The sequence below is a fragment of the Paralichthys olivaceus genome, chromosome 13, assembly GCF_024713975.1.
Source record: "Paralichthys olivaceus isolate ysfri-2021 chromosome 13, ASM2471397v2, whole genome shotgun sequence".
Lineage (NCBI taxonomy): Eukaryota > Metazoa > Chordata > Actinopteri > Pleuronectiformes > Paralichthyidae > Paralichthys > Paralichthys olivaceus.
The window spans coordinates 11,010,709-11,031,925 of record NC_091105.1 but is presented as its reverse complement, the minus strand read 5'-3'; the positions used below and the strand labels follow the sequence as shown (position 1 = coordinate 11,031,925).

Sequence of the window (21,217 nt, the reverse complement as noted above, 5' to 3'; positions counted from 1 at the left end):
AAATACTTCCGCGTGGAAAGTTTGTTCGTTGATGGATGGATGAAAAACCACTTAAGAAAAAGATGGTCTCCAGTTAGTGGAGGTTTAATAAAACACGTTAGATAGATAGATAGATAGATAGATAGATAGATAGATAGATAGATAGATAGATAGATAGATAGATAGATAGATAGATAGATAGATAGATAGATAGATAGATAGATAGATAGATAGATGGACTGTGATGTGCTTGGTGCAGTTCCCACTCCGGTCCGGTAGGAGGCGGAGATGTTCCTCCATCACATTCTAATGTGAGTGAAAAAAGGAGGGAACAGGCGGAGCCGGGCGTGGGGGCGCTACAGATTAAGAAGAAGAACGGTTTAGGGGGTTTCCAGTGGAATTCAGCCGCTAACAGCAGAAGTTGAGACGCAGGAGCTGCAGCACAACACGTAACAAAGCGACCTGTTACCACCTATGTGTGTGTGTGTTATTTGTTTTTACCTCAGCTGTGGTGAGTAAAAGATGGTTTGTCATGGCGGACTAAAAAAAATCCCCACGGTTGATTTGTGTCTCTTTTTTTTCTAATTTCCGTTTCTCTCCTCTGTGCTCTCCTGTGACGCACATGTTTTCCTGAAAGCCTCGTGACTCTTACTCACCATATCTGCCCTCATTTTTCAGACCCCATCCGACCTGCTATGACAAAATGGTCATAATCCTGCGATTGCAAGGGCTTGATGTGAAGGCAGGTACTGAAGATATAAGGAAATTCTTTAAATGCCTTTTTATACCTAACGGTGGCGTGTACATAGTGGGAGGAAGTCTCAGAGAGGCTTTTATCGCATTTACCACCGAGCGAGATGGCCAGCTTGCCATGCAGCACTCTGGAGATTTACTCAAAGGGTCTGAAGTGACTCTACACATCAGCAGCATGGCAGAGCTGGAGCTGAAGTTAAAGTTACAGATGAAGAGGAAGAAGGAGGAAAAGTTACAGATGAAGAGGAAGAAAGAGAAGTTGCAGGTGAAGACAAAGGACGTGAAGTTGCAGATGAAAAGGAAGGAGGAGTTACAAATGAAGAATAAGAAGAAACCCTCCCCCACCAGTCAAGGTGTCAAGAGACCTCAACCATCTCCAGATGCAAATCAGCCCTCTTTAAATGCACTTGATCATAATACTTTAAATCCACCATCCTCTACTGCTTGGTCGCTTGATCCCCGTATTGCAAAACTGCGACAGCCTTTGCATCAAAATATTTCAACTCTAGAAACTTCAGCTGTGCACACACTTGATCCCAATACTGCCTTTCTTCTTGGGATGTGCACTGTCCTTCAAGGGCTCCAGTCATCCAATCCAGGACAAAACGATGAGGCTGACAGCACTCATGATGTGTGTGATTTTGTAAGGAAACCGGAACTAAGTCTGGACTCAAGCCCCGGTTATGTCAGGCTCTTTGGTTTGCCTGCCTCAGCTACAAAAGAGGACATATGCCATTTTTTCTCAGGGTTGGAAGTACAGGAAGTCATTGTGAATGTGAAGTTGGGACTCAGCCATGCCTGCCTTGTGAAGTTTGCAAACGTGGAGGATGCATGCAATGCTCTTCATTTCAACCAACAGTTCCTGGGGCCCATCTGTGTGGAGGTACGTGGAGCAACTGAGAAGATGTGGACCAGTGCGCTGCAGGAATGTGAAAATGGATTTGATGATGGCAAGAGAGGGAAACTTCACCCAATGCCCCATAGGGAAACTGCAAACTCCAAACAAACTGCCCCTTCATTACCACTGAGGAAGAGGCGGTCTGATCAACTGTCGCCGAATAATCAGATTAAAAAGCCAAGACCATACAGTGACTCATCATCTATCTTATGTCCAAAAATGGACTACATTGTCATGGCGTGTAACCTACCAACAAAGATGACAAAGACTGAAATAAAGGAATTGTTTCAATGTCCAAACATTGCACACAAAAATGTACTTCACCTGCTGGACAAGGAAGGCAACAGAACAGACACAGCTTTTCTTATTTTTAACTGCAGTGAGGATTACGATTATGCAATAAATCTCAATGGGTGCCATGTGGGTTCTGCCATCATTGAAGTATTATCAATCACTAAGGGGAAGATGAAGGACATGATGGCTAAAACCCATCCCAGGCGGGTCATGCCAGACATGATGAAACCAAATCAAAAGAAGAAATCCGATCCACTTGAGACACAAGAAAGACCAACCTTGCACTCAAATACAGATGCTCAGACGTGCCTGTTTGTTAGAAACCTGCCCTCAGATGTAAATGTGAGTCAAATAAAAAACCTGTTCTGCAAGTACAAACTAATGGAGGATAATATCAGTTTATTGCATGACAGTGATGGAAATGGTATTGGTGAGGCCTTAGTTCAGTTTAGGTCACAGAAGTTAGCAGCCCTGGCTCAAGGGCTCAGTGGTCAGGACTTCCTGGGGGCACAAGTGCTCCTAACCTGCATTAGTGTAAAGCAGATGAATGACATCTTGGCAAAAACTTTTTGGAAAAGATGAACATTGCCATCACCTTAGCCAAAGACTGATTGTGAGATCTTAATGTTCCTTTCAAGACATTTTTCTTCCAGCTGTTATTCTGCTCCAATTAATCAACCCATTGACTCTGTAAACTTTTTTACCAATCAAATGTCTTAATTTTGTTCTGTTATACTGTTCTTTGTCAATTTTAAAATAAAAGTTGTTTGAACACTGTTTCACGGCTCGTCATTTACCAAAGAAAACTTCAGATGATAATACAAGGGATGGAGGAAAGGAAATAGTTTCATTGCAGTGACTGAAATAAATTTCACATTTCCAAACACTTTTCTACATTTCTTTTATTAAAACTCGATCTTGGGGAAAGGAAATAAGAAACAGTCATACACTGACATGATCATTTAAAGCTGAGGAAAACATGCACAGAATTGTGTAAAACTCAAATGGAAAAAAAATAAAAACAATGCCTAAAAGCAATAATATCAAAGTTAACAACTCTTGGAGAAATGACTGATGCTGACGCTGGAAAGGAGTTAGTGAGGTGTGGTATCATCCCCTGATTATTTGTAGTACCTTGATTGAATATCAGAATACCTTGGTGGACCTGAAGAAAGACAAAGAAAATACATTAAAGATCAAAGAACTTTTTTTCCCCCCAAAATGAGCAACAGGGACATTATCTGTTGGTGCTGCTATACCTGACAGAGTACTCGAGTATCGGTCACTACTGCTTGACAATCTGGAAGGAGTAGAGGAGAAACCTGAAGAGCTCATTGACAAGCTGTTCAGATTGGAACCCTTTGGATGAAATGAAGACGGGACATTTAGAAGGACAAACTACACATACTCCCAAGAACATCATTCAACTGGTTCATTGGATGTGAAATAAATGAAAGCTCTGGGGATTTAATTTCTAAAACAGTGCGTAGGATTCATATGAGAAGTCTATGTGTGCATAACAGCTGAAAATGGCAGAAAACGCAGAGAAAAGATTAAGATTTATGAAACTGCAAACTTACACCTGAATGCAATGTTCACTTCATGAAACACACTAAACCTGGAAAGGGTGGTACAATGATCTGCCTCATATCCCACCCACATTCAACCATAAATGGTCAATGCAAAAAACCTCATGAATATAAATGATCCTGCCGACCAATTGGTTTCCATTGTAAATCATGGCATCAAGCAATGAAGACGAAGCTAAACTTTCTGACACTGAAATCGAGGAACTTGTGAGTGAGGTGGAGGCTTAGAACGGTGAACAGATCCTTGGGGATTACAAAGCCACCAAACCATTGTGTGAGAAGTGGTGTACGTGTCTTTCAGGCCCCGTTTTGTGCAGTGCTCATGTTGTCAGATTTCAGATTCAATATACTGCACTTAATAGGTTCAGAGGTATGGATATGATACAGACAATATTCTAAACAACAGTTTCAACTACACTGATCCACTTGCATTTAAGATTTAAGAAAAATGTTTCCCCTACCGATGATACGCTCCTCAGTCTGTACTCCATCAACACATCTGTTAGTTTCTGTGTAACCTTCAGCACCAGCTGAGCATCACTCTCGTTCTCTATTCGGAAAGTATCCTGAAAGACACATTTTGTTAAGTTACTGCATATCAATACAAAAAAAGAATAATTTAAAAAACAGTATCACTCTTTTTAAGTTGGGGAGGATCCTACTGAGAAATGAGACACATACCAAGTAACTGAGCAATGCACTAGGAGGGTTTCTGCTTTCTGGAGCATCTCCCATCAAGCCTGGCCTTTCCATTGGCTTGTCCATTGGTCTGTCCATTGGTCTGTCCATTGGTCTGTCCATAGAGCTACTCCCCATGGGGCCAACTCGATATTCGTCATGATACATTCTCCCTGAGCTCTCCTCCAGCCGTCCACTCCTTCCATAGCCATCTCTTCCACCACCTGGTCCAAGACCATCTCCACTCCTAACTGGATGATGGCCCATACCTTCTGAGAAAGGTCTCATATCCATATCAGAGTCAGGGAAATCTTGCCTGGTCGAGTAACCTCCAAAACCGGACTCCCCATAATCTTCCACTGGGTAGTCAGACAGCAGACCACCTTGAGGAGGAAACTCCCCTGGATACCCCGGGCCAGAAAACCTGGGACCTGCAAAAGAAACACATAAATTACATTTCATTACACATACAGAAAAGAACAAATGCCCACAATTACACAAGTACAAATATGACCTACCAAAGGGTGGTGCCTTTAGTCCCATTCGCAGAGCTGGTGGAGGCATAACTTTCGGAATAGCAGAACCTGTGAGAGAGATAAGGGCAATAGACACAAATGGAGTTCACAAAAGCAACCAACAGGGAATTCTTTATTACTGATGTTATACACAGAGAGTAACTTACGGAGTCCTTTGAAAGCTGGTACTTCACAAGGCTCCTTCAGGATCACCTAAAAGCCACAACAGGATCAGAGACATGGATTGTAATTCCTCCTTTCACCATTACCTGTTAACATCTCTGAAATAAAATTCAATTAAGTTTAAAAATTATCTGAATTCCCCCAAAACACTACCATAGCACAAATGTTAATTTGGCCAATCTTACCTTGATTTGTCCCCTTCCCTCCCTTTTCTGCACCTCACCAGCAGCCTCTTTAATACTCTTCCTTACAGAAGGGTCTTTGATGGCCTCTCCCTCATCCCAGTTGACCTTGTCAGGATATACATTTTTCTGCAAACAGGGAGAAAAATACTAATAATTAAACAATATTGTGTCATTGCTCCAGACTAAAAGAACTTAATACTCACCATGTATCTGAAGCTGTGTTTCCAGCCTTTCACGTGTGAAACCATATCATGCTGCAGGCGGTACACAGCACACATTTTGCACTGGTAGTGTGGTGGTACAGATTTACTGGGGCTGCGGTACTCCCACACATATTGAAGACCTGTAAGAGAGGGGTTTGATCATTGGTTATGCCTTTCAATGTAGGATGAAAAGGTAGATGTGAGGGAAATAATCCTGGTTACCAATGATGCACTCTGTGACCCCCTTCAACAGTGTGCTGAGAGATGGCACAGTCTGGATCGATTCCCCTTTCGTGAACACTGGGGAAACAACAGTGGTCAGCAAAAAGAAAACTTTAATAATGGTTTCACAATACGGTTGATTTCCAACAGACTACTATAGTGAGCCACTATGTTAATCATTTGTAGAGGGAGACCTGAGGCTAGACTTTGTAAAGCAGATAGAAAACTTGTTGATGGAAGTGTCTAGTTGCCAATAAATTTTACTCTGTCTATATTAACTTAGCCATCTTTAGAAACCCACACTTTATTTGTGCTTTTGAAGACAGTGGGAGGGAACACAAACAGCTCACCCCCCCTGATTTAGGCCTGAAATGGGCGACAGGAAAAACAGCTCCTCTGCCACGTTGCTTTTCACAGTGCCCTGACACAGAATTGTCACTTCTTTGTCACACTGATGATGCAGCACAGCAAATGCATGATTAAAAAAAACCCTGCATGTGTAAAAATATTGTGAAAACCAGGTACATTATCACTGAAGCCAGTGTAACACAGGCTACAGGAAAAAAGAATACTGCATTCAGCAGTTTAAAAAATATATTTTGAGAACATACAGCTCCCATCACAGCACAAAAAGTGCACAAAGATGTCATCAGCAACCATAGTAGATGTACGATTGCGTTACTGTATGTTCTATGGTTTTAAGACCATGTGCAGGTGTTGTCTAGGACTGAGAGTGCTTATGGTGCTGGTCTTCAAGGAAGCAACATCTTAGGAGAATGTTTTTTTCCCCAAAATTGCCCAATGTGTTTTTAAAACCCTCTAAATGTTAAAAATGTGATTTTCTAAATAGGAAACTAGTGGCAAGGTACTGGAAAATGTTTGGGAAGATTCTGCAGCTGCAGACACTCATCTCCACAGATCAAAACTGTGGATGCCACAACAACAGCCCCCATCTCTGAGAGTGAATGAGTCAAGAGTGGTTAACATGTCACTGCCCATGACATGAAGCAGGAAGAAAAAAGTAAAAAAAAATCAAGATCTCAAGCTTCAGCTCTCAGGACTGGCACTAGCACTGTGTGTACAAGACTTACCTATTTCAGCAGAATGCTGCGGCTGCTTTCTCTGTCAATGGAGGGAATAAACCCACATGAAGGAGAGAGACACATACAGGCATTAGTGACAGGATGACACTTTGCAGAGGACCGACCTCCTCGTCCATGTCCGCCACACTATTTATGCCATACAGCCATTATTTTTCTTACTTTCCATGACCCCTGCACCAAGCAGTGGCAGTCACAGACACGAATAAATAAAAGGTTTCTAGATCATGTAGATTAGTCTAAATTCTCATGAAATAAATGAGAATTTAGAACAGTCACACTTTTTTGAAAAGAAAGAAAGCAAGCTGATAGACTACAACACAAATTACAGTATTCAACCATGTTTGCAGTGGCCACAATACAAAAAACTGTGGTCAAAACCTTAGTAATTTCCTCAGGAAAATCAAACTGACGTCATAACCACTTGGGGGAAAAGGAAAACGGGCTCTCACACATGCCCCTTTCCAGCCTTTTAGCAGGATTATCAACAAGGCAATAGACAGGAAGAAGTAGCCAATCACAAGGGAAGTTGACCCTAAAGCCTACATGTAAACTATCTGGACTGAAATCAAAATTCCCTATTGTAATTTGATTTCACTGGTGTGGAATAATCACTGCATTAATAATTGGTTTTCCAGCCAATTGTATAACATTAGAAGTAACCGTTTTATTCAAACATTTTAATGAAATCCCTCAAAGGAATCATCATTGAGCCTTTTTGATTTTCAGCGTGACAGCACTCAGAAATAAAAACTGAGCAACCTGCCATTAGACATCGGTTCATAGGGGGGGGGGGGGGGGGGGGGGGGGGGGGTCTGAGAGCACAGAGGCAGGCACCGGCGTCCAGGGGACTACTGCCGCCTGGCTCTCCCATCAGGCATCACCACAGCCAGTGAACAACAACGAGACAGCGCCTGAAGGAAACCACAGGGCTCCTTCTAGAGCTGTCCGAGTCAAACGTGAGGAGGAACGTGTGTGTGTGTGTGTGTAAAAGTGTTGATCGCGAGGTTTCAAACGGCTTCATCTTGACTAATGTGAGACTTACCTTTCTCCTCTGAGCCTGCGCCCCGTTTCTAGGTGGAGGCTGGTTCACAGGAGCCTGGGCCTCCATCTCTTCAGTTCCTCCACTGCGGTACACACGCATGTAAAACACATAAAACTAAGTCATCAAACAATGAAGAACTTCCAGAGTTAAGGGTTGTCTGGATGAGCAGGTTTACTTTCACCTGCGTTGTTTCGTTTCGTCTCAGGCCTAATGGAGCCTGGTGGGGTTTGTTCTAAACAGTGCGCCTGCTATAAACTATCAAATGCAGCCTACACTTCTAATGCTAACGAATAAGATGGTGCATAGCTTACCGGGGAAGTTTAAATGAAATCTATGAGCTCCACGGGGCACAGAGTCGTCAGGTTATTCTTCGTGAGGTGTAAAAGCACAGTGCGGACCGAGAGCGGCTGCGGGGCGATGGGAGGGCGGCGCTTTCGCCTGTTTAAAAAAGACAACATGTGACGTTATTGGAACCGACTAGACTTTCTTACCCGACAAAACAGAATTTGAAGACGTCAAATTTAATTATGTATCTCAGGGGGTGAAATAATAATAATAATGATAAACTGATGATAATGATAAATAATAATATTAATATTTTGGCGGCACTTTCTCAGACAACTATGCAGTGCGTTCGTTTTCAACACCAGAGCTTACCGCTTATCCCTCCTGCAGGAAAAGCGGATAAAGTGTAATATTTCCCAGGACATTCTGGGACAACTCTTATATTTTATTTGTTCCAGTTACATGCTGGTGTGCAAATATTATTTTTACCTCATAAAAAATAAATTCCATGGGTTCCCGGTTAGAGAGGTTTTATGTCCCCGCCGGGCTGCACGTCAGCGAGTTAACGGCTTTGTAAACACACGCACGCACTCAGGTAGAGGACCCAATTCACCACCACGAGAGTGCACACAGAATATTTTCTCTTTATATAGAATTATATTTTTAGCAGGGCTGCTGTTCCTTAGCTTTAGACACGGATGATAATTTAACACCAAGGCTCTCCATCGTGGTGAGTAAAACAAGGAGCTTTCATGCTTAATGCTGAACCGGGGTACGCTATAGTTAGCCACAAGCTAGCTAACTAGCTGCCCTTACTTCACCAGTGAGAGCAAACACTGAGCAATGCTTTCAGTTTGTGCTGGAACATTTATGAGTTAATGCCTTAGAAACCCAGCTCTACACTTCATACTTATGTCTGCTGTCAGTACGTTATTTAAATTTAAAATGATTACACTCATTCAGTGTCATTTATCCCACCTCCAGGTCTGCTAACATAGACAGGAGTGTAGGCTGCAGAGATGAAGTCCAAGAAGAAGAAGAGACAGGACGATTTCCAGAAGGTCAAGTTAAAAGTGGGAAAGAAGAAACCCAAAGCTGATAATGCCACCAACACTAACTTCCACTCCAAGGGAATCCATCTATCTGAACAACTGAAGAGAGACACCAGTGGCCCCACCACACACAGACAGCTCGGTATCAATGTGAGACCATCATCTGTTTCTCTCTCCCTGTTCTGTAAACATACGCTACTTTTATTTTAAACAACAATTTGTGTTCTTTCTCTCCACCTCCCTGCGCCTCACCAGGACCTCATGTCCCAGCTTCATCATTACAATGCCAATGTGAAACACAGTGCCTTATTGGGTTTGAAGGAGTTGTTGTCCCTCAATCCATCTCTGTTGGAGCAGCATCTCTCTCGTCTGCTCTCTGAAGTCGCAGCTGTTTTCACAGACAAGGATGGAAACGTTCGTGTCGCAGCTACACGGGTGCTCAGGTCAGAACAACCACAGAGATCTGGAAACAGTCATATTATTAACTAACAATTTGTTTAAAAAACAAAATAATGCAAACAACATTCGTCTTAAACTCCTTCCAGGTTCATTGCACAGTCTGTGCCTGCAGACCGAGTGGGCCCATTTTTCCCTCTCCTCAGTGCCCACCTTTCTTGTGCCATGACCCACATTGAGACAGGCATCCAGGAGGATGCAATGAAGGTCCTTGATGTGTTGCTGGAACACTACCCTGCTTTGCTAGCATCGCGGCCGGCAGTACTCCTCACTAACTTCCTAGAGCTGATTTCTCACAGACAAAGCAGCAGTGGAGCCAATAAGACCCAGGATGCCAAGGGGCGTACCTGGGCACTATCAGTCAGTCTTAACAGGGCGGTGACTAGTCAGCAGTGGCGGCTCTCAGTGCTTCTCAGGTACATAGGTCCTACACACACAGATTCTAAGTAAAAACATATTTAAAATCCTAACTGGCTGCTCACCTTGTGGTTTATTTGTGTTGCAGGCTCGGACGATTTTTGCAGGCAGTAGTTGAGGAAAGACCAGTGGACCAAGGTGATACGTCTGTTGGAACAGAAGGAGTGTTTGGTTGCAGTGGTGAAGACCGACTTGCTCCTCTGTTTCTCAACTGGGAAGAGCTCACCTACAGCAAGATCGGAGTTAAGGTGTATGAGCATTCAGGGGCCAAACCAACTCCACGTTCCACTTTCAAGCTCAGGTGCGATACCACAAACGCCTGCAACCACACAGGAATGAAAATCAGAAACCCAGAAGTGTTATGAAAACAATTTATTGGTTTATGATGATGTTTTCTCGCTGTCAGAGAAACTTTGTGATGGATGATTGACATCAGGGCGTGCGTGTGTGTATGTTTGGTGTTCAGTAATGTATAGAAATAAAAATCAAATAATCAATCAACATCATAATGACTGTCAGCAATTAGCCATAGAGACAGACAGTGCCATCGCCCAGAAAACTGAAATTAACATAATATCTCATTTTCTCTTATTATTCCACTGTGAAGACCTGAGGTGGATCCTGGAGCTGCAGTGACTGAGAGTCTGGACTCAGCTGAGGCTGTTCAGAGCTTTGCAGCTACACTGGTGCCTCTTCTGCTGGAGGTATGGGTCGAGGCCAGTGCAAGTGAGTCCCCCTGGAACAACAACGAGGGCGCTCACCTGCTCACCCCAGATGCCATGTCAGTAATGTTCCAGGTGTTGTCTATTCTGCAGCTGCTGAGGAAACTTGCGCCACAGCAGGAGAATCAGGATGCACTGGTGAGATGAGGAATGACCAGATATCAATGCTTGTTGTACAAGAAAATGTTTCTTAAAAATGAAAGTGGCTTGTTTTTGTGTAGGATGCATGGTTCCGTAAGGAATACCTGGGAGATTTTAAGCAGCACTTCATGAAAAACTTTCCCTATGGTACCCAGGACACACCTAAACATAAAAAGAAGATCGATCTCAAAAGGTAAGGAATGTCAGTGTCACACAAACATTGATCCTTCATCCCTGCCAATAAATATATACATGTATCGTTATGTAGATGACATAAGAGGTGGTAAAATCATTTGAAAGTTGTGGTATATCTGATTTGTGACCATTACCTACTGTATATGAAGATCTAAAGTTGCTGTAATTACCCTCATCTTTCTGTCCTCTCGTCAGGAGTAAACAGACTGCAGCCATTCCAGGTCTGAGTGTGGAGCCCCTGGCCCTAAACATCACACTTTGCCAGGTGATGGTGTCCCTCAGCCAGAGGCAGGGACTCGACCGAGAGACAGACGGAGACTGGCTGACGCTGCTGAGAACGTTTGTCCGAGACATTCTGGGCAACGGAATGAAACTGAGCTACAGGCAGCTGCACATGCTGTTGGGTACTGTGTGGAAGATGGTGCTCACGCAGAGGAGCAAAAGTAAGCACATGCAGTGTATTGAAAAATGTGTTTGATTTAATGAATACTGAAGCATGAGTTCAAGTGGAAGGGCACGAGGAGAGCACCCTCTAACACCCTATCTCACCATGTTTAAGAAAGTGGGAAAAATAATTCCCACCCATTTATCTGGATCCACTCTAAAATTGAATAGGTTCTTTCCTGGGGTCATGCCCCACCCCTCCAAATAATTTAATGGAAATTGTATCTGTTGTAATTGAGCAGTCCTGATTGTGGTTTGTTATTTGGATACAAGTTTGTGATTCATATGAAGACATTTCTAATGTTAAGCCTTTTTTGATATAAATATGTGATGTGTGTATTTTTGCAGCGGTAACAGAGGACCTGTTAGCAGCAGTTTACATCTACTATAAGCAGAGGAACCTGACTCTGCAGACACGATCACTGCTGTTGTCCTTCTACAGCAAGCTCTACCTGCAGGAGCAAGGCCATACACACATAGCCAGGTAACCTCTGTCATTGATTTGAAATGAAATGAGATTTTTTATGTACTAAAAGTTTCTCCAACAAACATAATATCCTTGTACTTGTCCCTGTAGTTTATTAGTTTAGCCAGACCACACGGGACAAGCTCACTCCAGGATTTTAGAATCATTTGAGTAAGAAATCTAATAAGACGAATAACAGATAAATATTTAGACAATGACAAAACTCGCTTACTCTCGAAACTCCAGAGCCTTGGTAACAGATATGAACAATGTGCCTTACAGGTATAAATTAAAACGTGTTTTATGTGTTGATTCATCATTAAGAAAATTATATCATGGTGACTTACCAGAAGTGAAGAATGACAGCCAAAGACATACAGTATATTGGTCTGGGAGATATCTGGGACTGACATTGTAGCTCACTATCATTATGGACAGTGCAGGGGACTAAAAACTATATGTCTTGTTCATTCTTCACATCTGATGAAGACCAGTGTGCTGCAATGCATATGTGTATCAGCTCCACCAATAAAGTATTTTTTACCAAACATTTACCACCATCCACTGAAAAGCTCCTTTATTTTTGCCTTTCTACAATATATTCACACTCTTGTTTGTGTTAAGATGCAACAACTCAAAGCCCAAACGAAAAGTCAAAACCTTCACTTGTGCCTTGATATCATGACATCACTATTTACTTAATCCCTTCTTTCTGTCTCTCTGCAGGAGCAAGGTTCTGTGTCGGTGGTTGGCATCTCTTCCTGTGCAGTTGTCCCAGCTGGGCCATCGTAACCCTACTCTCTCTGTACGACTTATCCAGTCCATCCACGCCGCTGCTTCTCGAGGAAACAAGGATCTGTTGAACAGTCTGCAGACACACGCCTGCAAGCTCTATGGTACACACACTCAATCAGGCAGACGGATGTGTATGCTAGATATAATTGTTAGACCTGTATCAGAGCCACAGGACAGAAAACTGCCATTACACTAATCCTGAAACTTGTCGCACAGCAGTCCTCATCTCCATAAACTGTAGTTCATCAGGTGTCAGGTGGTGCAAACAATGATTAGGTTTATTAAATGGATTTCTTTTTTTCTACAAATTTCAACCCACCGAGAGCAGCAGAGATTTTCTGCTCTGAGATTTAGTGTTAAATCTTTATCTGGCTCATTCAACACAAGCTTCTTTTCATCTTAGCATCAAAGAACATCCAACATAAAATAGCATAAAAATGACGTATTAGTAATTTTTAAATGGAAGACCGAACAGTAATGTACATAATCCAGAAACAATACGCCTGATTACAACTGAGAAACATCTTACATGTAATGTTCCGCCCTGTCTCCCTAGGAGGCAATATAACTCCATTTTTCCCACCCCACACAACTTTGCAAAATTGAACTGTAACCAGACCAGAGGCTGAAAGCAGTAATAAGAAAGCTCTGGAGGCCTGTAGGCCACTGTTCAGAGGATGGTCAGATAGTTGGGCTGGTGTGTGACAGAGGGGCCAGGATAGGAGGAGGAGGGGGGGGGTGTCAGCATTCTAATAGAAACTGCCGGAGAGCCAGCAATTCCCCATCACAAGACTCCTTTTGTCTAAAAGGTTCTGACATCAGCATGTGCGTCAGAGCCAGACAGAGCACTACGCACGCACATTATCTGAGCCCACACTGTAGTGGCCATGCCTGTCTGTCTCTCTCCTAATTTTTACTATTTCTTAACACAGTCTGCTTTTTCCTGGTATCATTCTAATTTTCTTGAAATAGCTTTATGTTATATCCCCTCTACCTAGAGGGTGCAGGGCATTGCTGTCTGTATGCAATTACATGTGAATGAAGAATGAGTCTGTGTATCTGTGTGTGTTTAAAGATCCACAGGAAGGAGTTGTTGTGCTGTTACCGGCAGATTCCCAACAACGTATGGTGCAGCTGCTCTACTTCCTACCCAAGATGCCCCAGTCTCTCCTGGCCAACCTGAGCTGCTGTTGCACCGCCGGACGAATCTCTGCCGGACTCGCTGCCTCGCTGATTCGTATCGTACACCTGAGGTGAGTTTGGAAACCCTCATAGATTTAAGGAGAGCACATGAACTCACTTGATTGGCATTTGTATCTGGAGATATTCCTGTGGGAGATGTTGGACAGCAGATGAATGCCCCTTCCTTTTGAGATCACCTATCAGGTAGTAGAGACTGAAAGCACTCCTGCGAGTCACCATTAGATGGCAGTGTTGTGCTTTCACAGAGGAATCCCTGACATTTGATCTGGTGTCTCACCTGTGTGCTGACAGGTGCTGATGTGGATACTGTGTATAACTGATTTTCATCTTACCACTTACTAATAAAATCTTTTTCTTTTTGTTCTATTACTCATCCTCACATTTCCTTTCCATGTATTTTTGTTCAACCTTTTTTGAACTTTGTCAGTGGGGCAGTGTTATACAAATTTTGAGTGCAGGGAGTGGTGAAACCATTAGGAATTGGACATGTGTGTAATGGGTACGATACAAAGAGCTCTTTGGGAGTCTGGAATGCAGTGTCGTCATGGAGTATTGAGGAGAAAGTCTGCATGTTCCTCCAGGGCTTCTCAAAAAGCACTGTTATTCACACACATTTCCTACTGTTACAGGATAAGGAAGAATTTTTCATAACTGTCTTCATGCACTGTCACACTCAATATCAATTTTCTCATAAATCATGACCATGATTAATACTAAGAAATATGAGTAAAATAATCTTTGAAAACAAATGAAAGTGGGTTGTCCAAAAATGTGTAAATTGCTGAAACTTTGCATAAATTAGTTTGATATTCAGAAAGCTGTGCCTCTTCAGCTTCAGTGCAAATATTGATGCACATTCTGCGTCAGTAATTGTATAACATCTTCACGGATTTCATTCTCCAGGTCATCTCTGAGTGGCTGGTCAGTTGGGAGCCAGGAAGCAGCCCTGCACGACGTGGACTACTTTAGCTTCCTGTTCTCCACCCTGACGGGCTTCTCGTCCGACAAGCTTGCCTCCCTTCAGGAGGCTGGAGAGGAGGATGCCCTGCCTCGCTCCCCTCTTTTCCCCATCAGTCTCTTCCCCACACCACTGGAGCAGTTCACGCACCACTGGGACATAGTTGAGGTGCGTTTACTTTCCTACAATTACCTCAAACTTAATTCTGTACCAAACTGTTACTGCTCCTCAACACCTGGACGCAAAATGAGAAATCAATCTTGAAGCGAGAAGAAGGTGAAGGAAGAGGAAGAAGAGACATTGTTTTGAAAATTAAAAAGTGTTGATATTCTGGACACTGCCGTGGTCTTTCAGTTCCCCCCGGTCTCTCTCTGTCTCTCATATAGAGCTCAGAGGGTGGAAGCTTTATCGTTGCACTCAGGCTGAGAGGGGAACCATTATCGCGTTGCACAGGTTGGAGATGAGTGGTTATCGGGCATAGAGGATATGCACAAATGCTAATGAGAGCCCATGGCATGATGGGAGTGTGACATTTCTGCACAGAAATTACCGTTACCGTAACTATGCCCTGGGGCAAGTGTGTGTGAGTGTGTGAGCAAGTGGGGGGGCTTATAATCACTAATTCAACTGCTCAATTAAGGCTTCAGATCCTGCCTCTCTCATGTCCCTGTCTGAGTCAATCACAGGAAAGTGGTGGGAAGGAGGAGGGAGAGTCCACACGGTGAGGGGGTGGGCATTAAGGGACGGACTGTGTCAACTCTGGTTTGACTAATGAGACCGTTGGATTGTTTTTAATGACGAAGAGAATGCCAACAGGTGCACAGTCCTGACACACACCGGCTCACACTCAGGTCTGCACCCCAGCACTCGCACTCATTTTAATTTGATAAGAGCTAATAACAAATTTGATTTCAGATTTGCAGTTAATGAGGAAAAGCTAAGTTGGTGGTGTTGTGTTTTACTTTAACCTGAAATCTTTTCTCCATCCCAGAAAAAGGGGGTTGATGCTACGAGCAGTGAAGGCCTGAAATGCTTTTGTGGTGCTCTCATGTTCAGTTCATTTTGTTTTAGACATTAGCTTTTCTTAAATTGCTCCTAAATCATCTCTTATATGCACACATATACAGACCACTGTAAAGAGTTAAAAGAAAGACTAAATCAGGCTAAATAACCTTCCAAATTCTGAAAGCCTCGTCAGTGAAGGATATTTTTAACACATGGAATCTATATTTGAAATATAAATCTGATTCAAAAAGCTCATGTTTGATAAAGTTTTTCTGTTCATGTACCTGTGTCACTTTTAGGAGGTCTCCCACTGTCTGGAAACTCTGGGTTCCAAGTCTCAGTGCTTTGACATTTTGCAAAATGGAATTTGTAAATACCTGGTGAGAAATTGTTTTCATTGATTTGTTGTAATTATGCTTTATTCCTTCAACTGCTTTTCTGGAAGTCCTGTATGTGCTCTGAATGTCTGTATGTGTGTGTGTGTGTGTGTGTTTTCTCAGATCAAGTTGAAAGTGGTTCCTGATAGCATGGTTGCCGGGCTGCTGAGAGCGGTGTCCAGATTAGTGGACCTGTCTGTCCTGCCCATCGAGCCTGTCCTGCGCTTCTTGTCTCAGTGCTGCCTGAGCCTGATAGCACTGCTCGTCACGCTGCAGCAGGAGGAACCTGCGGAAACCAACCATAAAAGGTCAGAGTTGAACGGCCACAACCGTTTGCAGATCTGTGTTTGGAAAAGATCTCCTGTAGATATGATGTATTGACCTCAGTCTTTTGCTGTCAGCTATAATGGTTTTAAAATAGTTTTAATGAAAACACCTTTGTGACTGCTTTACAGGGAGGCCATTTGGAGTGCTTGTGTGTTAGTGCTGAGCACCGTTCCTCGCCTGCTGCGGATGGTTCTGCAAATGATGCGTGTTGGAGATCTGAGTGAGGAGGAGCTACCACAGCTTGGACAGATCCTGTCAATGCTGCTGCAGCACGCACCACTCCACAACCAACTGCTGGCCAACGCTGCTCTACTGCAGGAGATCATACAGAACCTCACGGTAAAATCAAGCACACGTATTGGACAGTAAAATTGGATGGAGAGATAAACTACATTAACCTGCAATGGAGGCTGTGCACTTAATTTCTTTCTCCATGTGTGTTTCAGAGGTACAACCGGGCTGCGTCCAGAGAGCAGTGGCTGACAGACCTGCTCTACTGTTACAGCCTCACTGTGGCGCACGGCTCCTCTGCTCACCGTGGAAACCTTGGCCTTCGAGACATGTACTGACTGACCTGCCCACCAGACAAGTACCTGATGTGTTACTCAGTTTACCCTCAGACATGTTGCAGTTACTTTGTGAAACAAAAAACAGACATCGCCCAGTATTGATAAGTTCACAAGACAAAAACCTTCAGCCAGGGATACAATGGAAAAGTTCTGTGAGTGACAATTGTTGTTTTAAAGACTTCAGCTTATTTCTGTCTTAAGCTCTTTATTGCTTCGTTCTTATTCTGGTAATTGTCTTTTTGCTTCTTTTGAGCATTGTTATTATTGCTGTTGCAGAACATTGTCCAGTCCTTATTGAGGTACCTGGTGACTTTTGGAAAAAAAAATCATAACTAAACCAAAAAAAAACATAAAAACAGAATAAAGGCAAAACACAGTTAAATCAAAGTGTTTCAGTTTTTTATTTTTATAATGTAATTAAAAGGCAACAAACATGAGGAATATTTTTGTGCAAATGCATAATAAAGTAAATAAAAACTGCATAGTTCAGAAATACATCTTTGTCTTGAGAGGAAAGGAACTTAAAGAGCAAACTGGTGTGGAGGGAGTAACTTTTGTGTGCGTGTGTCTGCAGGTGGGCTATCTGTATGACTGGCTGTTGATAGACTGCCTCATGCTCAACAGCGGGAGGAAAGGTTATCTCAGTGTGTGTGCGAGAGCGATGGAGAACAGGGGCGATGGAGTGTGTATGTGTTCCTTCCACAATGGATGAAAGGTTATCTTTTACACACACCGTTTCTGTAGACTTAACCCCACCCTGTGAGGTCATGGCTCTGATGTCATACAGCTTAATTTTAGAAAGCTTGGCACAGTAAGCGAACAATGTGTATAGTAATTCTATAGAGGCGAGGCCAGCCAGCCAGCTGAGAGAACCTCAAAGAACATGAGGTGTGTGTTTGTGTGCGGCTTCAATGTTTTCCCCGTCCTCTGGTCCCCTGTCCAGCGCTATATGGTCTCAGGTGATAAGAGTACTGCTTAGCGTGATCCACCACATCAGTCAGGTGTACGCAGTCTATCCCGCTCACTGTAAAACAAGCCCAACAAAATGACCTTTTAGACACTTTTCCTCCATTTAAAACTTTGTGTGCACTTACACTTACACTGGCTCTGGGTGCGGAGCGGCATGTCCGAGAGCAGCTGGGACTGAGCGCCCCGAAGCGATCGCCCTCGTCTGGCCATGGCGTTGCCTAAAATACAGTAAAGAGATATGTCAGTATGTCAGGATGACATCTCCATGTCGTCATTTCATGTGAGCATCTTCCTGAACTCAACCAGCAGGTCCTGCGTAACAAAGCCGGGGACACGCCTGCAACTGGTTGATCTTGTGAAATGACACACCCATGATTGTACAGGGTTGTTCTTTATATCTTCCTCTACCTGGACTATTTATAACAAAGGCCCTATAGCTCAGTGGTTAGAGCACTGGTCTTGTAAACCAGGGGTCGCGAGTTCAAATCTCGCTGGGGCCTGGGAAAAACAAATGTTTCTTTTATTTTGGGTGATCACAAAAACACCTACATTCTAAGTACACTGCTGATGCTATGAGGGGTGGCGTTTCAATGATCTAAGGCATTTATATGTATCCTACAAGAGGGAGTTGAACACATTTAACACTCTTTTAATTAAATATAATATAATATAAACATATTTTATCCATAACTGTAGAATTCTGCAACAATCCAATAATCATCCAACAAGTCTGAAGCTGATATCATCAAAGATCTTGAGAAGTAACCTCAGTATCTTGCTGCCTGTTTTATGTCATGAAAAGAGCTCAGATCCTACAAACTTCACCACTGCATTAGGTATTTACAGTATAAGTGATTGTCAAGTGTTGAAAGACCTCAGAGGAAATAAATAATTGGGCTTTATTGTGTTTTTACGACAAATGTTTGCACCGTGCAGAGTCGCGGTATTTATTCAATCGACAAATCAATACAATCTCTGCACAGACATTCTCTTGTCAGTTTTTTTTGCAAAAGTTAATTTCTCTGTGTGTTACTACAACAGATATTAGACATGCATTTAAAAAAAAAAAAAAGGTTTATGATGATTAAGCAAGTGACGTGACCCAGTCCAGAGTCGTGAGTCTACTACACAGGAAAAAAATGAGACTGCAAATGAGAGAACGCATCTCGTGAGTGTGTGTGAGTGTGTGTGGCACTGTGTCGGGGCCTGTGTGTTTTCTGCAGATAGCTCTACGCAGTTGTCTGACATTCCCAGTGACAGCTCTGAACTTTTCACAATGCCAGGACTGTCAGATCGAGAGAGAGAGAGAGAGAGGCAGAGAGGGAGGTGAGAAGGGGGAGGGGACAACCACGTCAGGAGGTTAGGTTGGTGTGTGTGTGTGTGTGTGTGTGTGTGTGTGTGTGTGTGTGCAGGGGCATCTGTGGGCAGAGATGCAGCGTGTGCTTGTATGTTTTGGCGAAGCAAAGTTTCTGTCCATCCTGCCATCATCACCTGGTGATGTGTGATGAAGGTCAGGCCTGTCTGTAGGGCGAAACACTACCAGAGGGTCCTCACAGGGTACCAGGCTGATACTGTCCTGGTATGTGGACTGAAGCAGCACACAGACATTTAAAAATGTACCTGTATGACAACCAGCCCTCCTGGTTTCCAACTAAATCTGTCTGTTTGCAATGTTGTGGTTTTTATGCAATTCAGGAGCTAAAAGGGAGACGGCTACCTTCAGGAGTGAACCAGCTCTGAACCACATGCTGCTGCTGCATGTTTGATGCCAAGTGGGTCACTAAACACGTCTCAAAGGATTAAAGAGCGAAGCATGAACCATTCCTGATTTGAGATACCAGGCCAGATCTTTATCTCTGGTCACTGTTGCATGATCAAATCCCAAATTAAAGCATGGAAATGTTGAAGATATATTTCTCTCTCTACTGTCAAATCTCTTGGTAGAATGGGACTCAGTCGGGCACATACCTCTACCAAGGCCCAAACGTCCCCTTCAATTCATCCAAGTGGCATCAAATTTCACCAACTCAGATATCAGCTCCCTAAATGTGCCTGATTTTCATTCATCAGGACCCATGAATAAGATGAGAAGATGTTTTTCAATATTTCTCAATTTAAAGGTCCAGTGTGTAAGATTTAGGTGAAAGGAAACTATTGGCAGAGATTTAATGTAGAATAATCCTCATGATGTTTTCACAAGTTCATTTCATTTAAATTGTATGAATTGTAGTTTTCTTTACCCCAGAAAAGGCCCTTTATATTTAAATACTTTATATTTACATCGAGGGGACCCTCTCTATGGAGGCCGCCATGTTTTTTAAATGAGTCCAGACTGGACAAACTAAACACCTTTTGAGTTTCTATGATGACTGAAGTTCACCACAGGTTGTTTTACATGTTTGGAAGGAGAGAGTGAGGTGAGGGGTGTTCAGCAGCAACATGCAATTTCAACACTAGATATGCAGAAGTGGCAGAAGTGGCAGAAGTGACCACATTGCACTCATCCTTGCGTTCCTTCACTGTAACATTTTTGAAACCGATTCATCATTTATACCACTTGTCCTTAAAGGGTCACAGGGGCAGCTACAGAATCCTGATACATCTTATGTTTTGAATTTAATTATTTGCATCTGTTTTTTTAAAAGCACTTTGTAACTTTGTTTTTAAAAGTGCCATATAAATAAAATCTGAATTATAAGTGAGCTTTACATTAATAAAAAGTTGAGCAAAAATGTGGTGTGCAAATTTTCTCACCGTAGATACTTTGAAGGACAGAGCTCTTACTCGTAGCTGGTTTCGTGGATGGAGCTCTGACTTCCATCTTCTTCCTGTTTTGGGGGTGGTTTGACTCCACCTCTTCGCAGGCCTTCACCTCTCTCCGTCTGCGTGCATGAAACCTGCTGACACATATCCATGCAAGCGCAGGTTCATGCACGTAAGTTTAAAAAAAACTATAATCTCAAACAGTGTTCAAAGCTGGCAAATCCTCACAGTAATACTCACAAAGCATAAACAAAGTAAACAGAGTTTATTCAAGGCAGCTATTAGGCAGCACATACAGAATATAATTGTGGTGCTGAATGGAAACAGAGGGACTCCTGCAGTGTACTGGCAGCGTCTAAGAGAAACGCAGAGAGAGAAATGCAAAGAGAGGCTGCTGGTAGCTATTAGAGCAGCATGGCTGAACTTTTC

General features: G+C 42.9%; 4 protein-coding genes and 1 non-coding gene across 19 annotated transcripts in view; 3 read left to right on the top strand and 2 right to left on the bottom strand.

The window, feature by feature from the left end:
• The first annotated feature begins 4 nt into the window (after window positions 1-4).
• Window positions 5-2,701, top strand: rbm12ba (RNA binding motif protein 12Ba). Its single transcript, XM_020092566.2, has 2 exons — window positions 5-490; window positions 658-2,701. The coding sequence occupies exon 2, from the start codon at window positions 683-685 to the stop codon at window positions 2,504-2,506; it is 1,824 nt and encodes a 607-aa protein (XP_019948125.2). The 5' UTR covers window positions 5-490; window positions 658-682; the 3' UTR covers window positions 2,507-2,701.
• Window positions 2,702-2,808: 107 nt separating this feature from the next.
• Window positions 2,809-8,084, bottom strand: LOC109633389 (uncharacterized). Of its 3 annotated transcripts, none has more exons than XM_020093217.2 (12): window positions 7,956-8,084; window positions 7,645-7,726; window positions 6,591-6,621; window positions 5,500-5,577; window positions 5,278-5,417; window positions 5,075-5,200; window positions 4,874-4,919; window positions 4,710-4,775; window positions 4,195-4,622; window positions 3,975-4,079; window positions 3,184-3,283; window positions 2,809-3,089 (listed from the first exon to the last, which is right to left on the bottom strand). In XM_020093217.2, the coding sequence occupies exons 2-12, from the start codon at window positions 7,708-7,710 to the stop codon at window positions 3,046-3,048; spliced, it is 1,230 nt and encodes a 409-aa protein (XP_019948776.2). In that variant the 5' UTR covers window positions 7,711-7,726; window positions 7,956-8,084; the 3' UTR covers window positions 2,809-3,045. The 3 variants fall into 3 exon arrangements, with proteins under 3 accessions (XP_019948776.2, XP_019948777.2, XP_019948778.2); XM_020093218.2 differs by lacking the exon at window positions 7,956-8,084 and adding an exon at window positions 7,826-7,954; XM_020093219.2 differs by lacking the exon at window positions 6,591-6,621 and having other exon boundaries at window positions 7,956-8,068.
• Window positions 7,539-17,538, top strand: tex10 (testis expressed 10). Of its 3 annotated transcripts, none has more exons than XM_020093213.2 (16): window positions 7,539-7,558; window positions 8,914-9,131; window positions 9,237-9,424; window positions 9,527-9,853; window positions 9,943-10,155; window positions 10,462-10,714; window positions 10,798-10,910; window positions 11,108-11,355; window positions 11,705-11,840; window positions 12,549-12,718; window positions 13,693-13,870; window positions 14,724-14,946; window positions 16,083-16,163; window positions 16,284-16,468; window positions 16,616-16,826; window positions 16,934-17,538. In XM_020093213.2, exons 2-16 carry the CDS (start codon window positions 8,949-8,951, stop codon window positions 17,054-17,056), a joined length of 2,832 nt encoding a protein of 943 aa, XP_019948772.1. In that variant the 5' UTR covers window positions 7,539-7,558; window positions 8,914-8,948; the 3' UTR covers window positions 17,057-17,538. The 3 variants fall into 3 exon arrangements, with proteins under 3 accessions (XP_019948772.1, XP_019948771.1, XP_019948773.1); XM_020093212.2 differs by lacking the exon at window positions 7,539-7,558 and adding an exon at window positions 7,615-7,633; XM_020093214.2 differs by lacking the exon at window positions 7,539-7,558 and adding an exon at window positions 8,509-8,659.
• The window catches only part of invs (inversin), a 21,572-nt gene continuing 17,793 nt past the window's right edge, over window positions 17,439-21,217 (bottom strand). For 6 of the 11 annotated variants that reach the window (XM_069537513.1, XM_069537519.1, XM_069537517.1 and 3 more), the window contains exons 17-19: window positions 20,780-20,922; window positions 18,157-18,243; window positions 17,439-18,080 (exon numbers count right to left, since the gene is read on the bottom strand). In XM_069537513.1, coding sequence (XP_069393614.1) covers window positions 17,965-18,080; window positions 18,157-18,243; window positions 20,780-20,922 — 346 coding nt within the window. In that variant the 3' untranslated portion in view covers window positions 17,439-17,964. Of the gene's footprint in view, window positions 18,081-18,156; window positions 18,244-20,779; window positions 20,926-21,217 lie in introns of all 11 variants that reach the window. The other 5 variants (XM_069537511.1, XM_069537515.1, XM_069537514.1 and 2 more) reach the window with 1 other exon arrangement.
• On the top strand, window positions 18,453-18,525 carry trnat-ugu (transfer RNA threonine (anticodon UGU)). The gene has a single exon. It is a non-coding gene; the product is annotated as a tRNA-Thr (tRNA).